This window comes from Engraulis encrasicolus, chromosome 4 (assembly GCF_034702125.1).
Source record: "Engraulis encrasicolus isolate BLACKSEA-1 chromosome 4, IST_EnEncr_1.0, whole genome shotgun sequence".
NCBI lineage: Eukaryota > Metazoa > Chordata > Actinopteri > Clupeiformes > Engraulidae > Engraulis > Engraulis encrasicolus.
This window is the reverse complement of record NC_085860.1, coordinates 49,175,134-49,180,133: the sequence shown is the minus strand read 5'-3', so window position 1 is coordinate 49,180,133 and position 5,000 is coordinate 49,175,134. Positions and strand designations below refer to the sequence as shown.

General features: G+C 44.8%; 1 protein-coding gene across 1 annotated transcript in view; it reads right to left on the bottom strand.

Moving 5' to 3' along the window:
- ptprq (protein tyrosine phosphatase receptor type Q) overlaps nt 1–5,000 on the bottom strand; it is a 95,241-nt gene that overhangs the window by 10,134 nt on the left and 80,107 nt on the right. Inside the window, exons 51-55 of the mRNA XM_063197867.1 lie at nt 4,183–4,361; nt 3,773–3,846; nt 2,477–2,576; nt 922–1,050; nt 135–179 (exon numbers count right to left, since the gene is read on the bottom strand). Of these exons, the coding sequence (XP_063053937.1) occupies nt 135–179; nt 922–1,050; nt 2,477–2,576; nt 3,773–3,846; nt 4,183–4,361 (527 nt within the window). The remainder of the gene's footprint in view (nt 1–134; nt 180–921; nt 1,051–2,476; nt 2,577–3,772; nt 3,847–4,182; nt 4,362–5,000) is intronic.

Genomic DNA, 5,000 nt, shown 5'->3' with positions numbered 1-5,000 from the left:
ATATTCCACATACTATGTTAAAACCATCTTAACATAATGTGTGTGTCATTGACACATGACAAATGACACATTCCTTCTTAGAGTGTACAGCTCCAACATCAGCTCAACAGATCAGAGTAAGGAAATGGACTTACTGGATGACAAAAATCTCCTTTCGTCGGAAGAAGAAGGATGAATATCTAGGATGAAGAGAAAAAAATAACTAAAATAACTGACTTCGACATATCAAAACATTATGAAACTTAGACGAGAGTCCACTGAAATATATTTGTATGCTGTGTTTGAGTCTGAACCATTTAGATTAGGTAAGGTTAACCTAAAAAATGAGCGTCTACAAACACATGACACTTGACACTGTAGTACTGTGTGTGGGTGCGTGGGTGTATGTCTGGTTTGCAGTAGCCTAGTTGTGTGGAAAAGAAACAAAGAGGCATGGGGGAGGGGTTTACAGTATTTATCTGTCTTTCATTTATCTATGTTTTTAAGTCTCACTGTACACATACGGTACGCACCTTGACAACTCGAATTTCCCTTCTGGCATAATAAAGTTTACTTTGACTTTGACTTTAAGGTAAAGGTAGAATGGTGAAAACCCAACACATTCTAATTGCATGTGTGAGGTCAACCAATCGAAGTTGATCATACCATGTAGCTAGAAACACTGTCTACTGTCTCTCTACTACATCAGTGATGGGGGTGGCGTCCGCGCCAATGTCTTTATCTGAGTGTTTCTCAGTTTCTCAAATCAAGATTTATGCATTCAGCTCTTGTGTGCAACTGGCCTTATTATTATCGACTTTCAAATCTCTTCGAGACTTGGTTTGACCAAGAGCATAACAATTAACATTTCCCAAACGGCATGGTTGACCTGCCTCCCTTGGTTTGCCAGTCGCCACACTAGGCCGTGGGCGTGGCTCTTACCGGTTGATCTTCTCCTCCTTGACTTCCAGGTCTGCCACGGCAATCAGCTGGTCCAGCTTGAACTTGGTGTCGATAATCTCCGCCTCCCTTGGTGAGTACGTGTCCTCATCCAACTTCTTCTGATGGATACTGTGATTGGACAGATGCTCATGTCAATCACTTCACATCATATCGGTTGCTATGCAATGCCACATTAGTGCTGGCTTCATAACCACACACTAAAGGCCAATTTATACTTATTGGCGCTGACGGTTGCAGAGCTTGTGCTACCGTCTGTGCGCAACCACGCCCCCCGCGCAGAGGCTCTGCAACCGTCGTCGCGCGCCTCAAAAAAATCCTGACTACGCGACAGACAGTTGCGAAGGTTGCAGAGAAAAGGCGCTGTGATTGGTCGTCTCGCTACTTCCTTGTTCTCGTGGCGGCACAGTTCTCCGGTAGTTTACGAGAGCCAAACTGTCAATATTCTGTGGAATACAAACGCTTTCTTTCTAGTGTGTGTAAATAAATGAAGCTACAATGACTGAATTAGTAAGTAACAAACAAACAATACATCAGTTTAGCACTCGCGGCACAATGCCTGCAGTCTGACTACTGTACTGTAGCCTTGTAGCTATGTAGCCAAATGTGGCTAATGACATGAGACCTCGTGCGCAGATCTATAACATCAACAGTGGTTAGTGACCGTAACAACAGGCGGCGTTGCTGACCTATAATCTGGCCTTAAAGGTCTCTTTTTACGCATGCTACACCGACTTTGCAGGATACAGGAGACACACCGTCAGCGGGTGGGTAGGACCTCTTAGTGTGTCCTCATAGATACTGCATGCAGTGTTAGGAGTAACACATCACAAAAGTAATTATTGTACTGCATTACTTTTTGTTGGAACTCAGTAATATAAGGCATTACAGGGGGGAAATCTTTTTCGCTTGCGAGCCATTGTGGATAGTGGTTTTCCAAAGTCACTAGCCATTCAGCTATTCTACTAGCCACAAATGTGATTTTCCTTCTTTTTTTCTTTATCATGATGCTGTACATCTAACCACATCAGATGAAGCACTTAATCAAGAAGATGAGTGCATAGCTTTATACATAGAAATAAATCATACATACAAGCACTGAGTAACTGATCTTTTTCTTGAACTTCATCAAAGAATTGATACGCAAGGGGCAAAGTGCAGAGGCTATTCGGATATGTCCCATCATAGAATAAGCTACTTCCCAAATTGGCTAGTGACACTGAAATCATTACCAGCCAGCATTTGGCCGGTTAGCGGGTGCCAGTGTCAAGCCCTGCTACTCTACCCTACATGCAGGGGCGGTTCTAGACCAAAATTACCAGGGGGGCCAAGGTCGGGCCATTCTTTTTTCAGGGGGGCACATAAATTGGCAAAAGACATTTTTAATGTTATAAATATACAATATACAACAATGTATGTCATATACATTGGATGTTCAGCAGAGGGGCCACAACAGGGGCTAGGAGGAAATCTATAGGAGCCCTGGCCCACCCTGGCCCCTGTCTAGAATCGCCCATGCCTACATGACGAGACTTACCGTACAGAGGCGTAGATGAGGAGTATGAGGAACACAGCCAGGAAGAAGGACAGCAGCACACCCAAAATAATCTGCTCATCCCGCGTCAGCAGATTAGTATCTAAGAGGCAGGGGATAGATAACAACACGGGAGACAAGTGAGAGACCAAATGCTTATAAATGCATGAAGCAAAACAGAAAGCAACGAGCATGACAGGCGGACAAAGATTCGTCCGCCCATGCACTGCCACCTTGTGGACACAGGAGGGAATTACAATTGAAAGAAAGCGTTTCAGACAGACAGACAGACCGACCGACAGACAGATCGACAGGCGGACGGACATATCCTCTTATAGGGTTGCTAGGATTGCCTGGTTAACACCAGACCTAATCACAAGTGAGATTAGGTCTGGGGAGTTGCCTATTGTAAATTCCGTATGGGGCCGGAATACTTGGCTATTATGACACACTGCCCTGCTCTCTGATTGGGCAGAGAAACTGTTAAGGTCGGAATGCTTTGCCATTATGACACAGATCCCATGATCTTGTACGTTATGAGTCATCCTCGCCATACTGTCTTTCAGATCGAAACGATTGTGTAGAACTAAAGGCAGTATGGGAGTTCCCAGGCTAGTGCTAGGACGCATCTAAACAGAAAGACATAGAAGTATCTAATAAAGCAACAAAGCAATGGACCCTCGGATACGAGAGAGTCCGAGTGGGATAGAGAAAGGGGAAAAAACAAAGGGGCTCTGCCTGTCTGCAGAGCAACATTGTCAATATCAATGAGATAAACTGATCCTCATAGGACCTTAGTGTTCAGATTAGCTTCCTACACCATCACCACGTCTGGGTTAATCACAGTCACCCAAAGGGAGTCTTTTTTAATTACAGGGCCACAATGGGAATGAGATTTAATTACAGGGATCTTTTGTATTTTCTTTCATTCTTTGGTGTCCTTTCTGTTCCTGTCTGTTTGTGTCTTTCTCCTTTCATCGTTTCCTTTCCTTTTTTCTTTCTTTCTTTCTTTCTTTCTTTCTTTCTTTCTTTCTTTCTTTCTTACATTCTGGAGCTTCAGAGTGGAATATTATTATGCAGGCTATGTTAAGAACAATATTGCTAATATGATGTTGGGCGGTTTCACTCAATGCTATGACATTATCAGTCAGCAAATAGTGAACGGGTCTGCCGGCAGCCCATCTGCACAAAGAATCTACACAACAACAAGCTTGTTGCAGAGGCTCTGTATCGAAGAGTTAATTTCTTTGCCAATTTCCTCTTTGGTCTATCTGCTAGGAGGATACTATGGTGTCGTACCTGCGGTCTGCACTCGTTCGGAATACTCTGAGTCCGTGTACTGCCCCCGAGTGTTGGTCGCCCGGAATTTAAACCTGGAGCAAAAAAAAGAACACACACAAGACATTGGCAAAGTGTGCTTCCTTAATTTCTTCTGTGTGTGGCTGACTCTGTTGCGAAAGGGAGCTGTGTGCTCTGACAACTACACCAAAGAGCACCCCCACAACCCCTTGTCATGGTCAGTCCATCACAGTGTTATCAATGCAAGAGTGTATCACTACACATATGATTATAAGTGTGTGTGTGTATGCATGTGTCTGTCTGTCTGTCTGTCTGTCTGTCTGTCTGTCTGCCTGTCTGTGCGTGCGTGCGTGTGTAGAAACATGTAGAAACGTGTATGTATATGCATGTACGTAAGTGTTATGTCTTACACATAAAAGGTCTTGGGTTTGAGAGGCCCATTGCAGTGCATGTCTGCGTCGGTGTTGAGGCAGCCATCGTCCATCCCGATGCCATAGGTGTGTGTGTGGGCGTAGGTGTTAGGGGGCAGCCGTGCCTCCTCCTCAGGGGGCGTGGGGATGCTGGGGGCTAACTGGGCATCCTCCTCAGGCTGTGGGCAGGCAGGCGTAAGGGTTCAGTTCAGTTCAGTTTACTAGGGACCATGTACAATTAAATGTTGCTATATCAGGTAGGGCACTGGGTTACTACGCCGGCGCTCCAGAATCAATTCCGGCACAATTAAATGTTGCCATGTCATGCATTGTACTAGCCAGGCCGTGCCCTCCTAGTGACGCAACACCTTCTGCGTTGCTTCTAGTCAGGCCAAGAGCAATGCAAATATCGCTTCTGATTTCCCGGAAAATCTGGAACTCCACCCACTTTGTCTGACACCAGTCAACCAGTAGTAAACCTAAGTAGGCGGGTCAACCATGCTGTTTGGGAAATGTTAATTGTTATGCTCTTGGTCAGACCAGAGTTAGCCTCAGACTAATTTACATACACAGTCCCTGGCAAGAGACTAGAGAGTAGAGTTGCATTTATTAATCCCGGAGGAAATGAAATGTGTCAAGTAGCATACAGAAACACATTACATTACACAAGACATTACACACATTATTGCACAACATATTAAACATGTAAAACATGCAGCACACATTTACTGTACATACATTTAACCATTGGCAGATCGCACGCACACGCACAGGCACAGGCACAGGCACAGGCACAGGCACACACACACACACACACG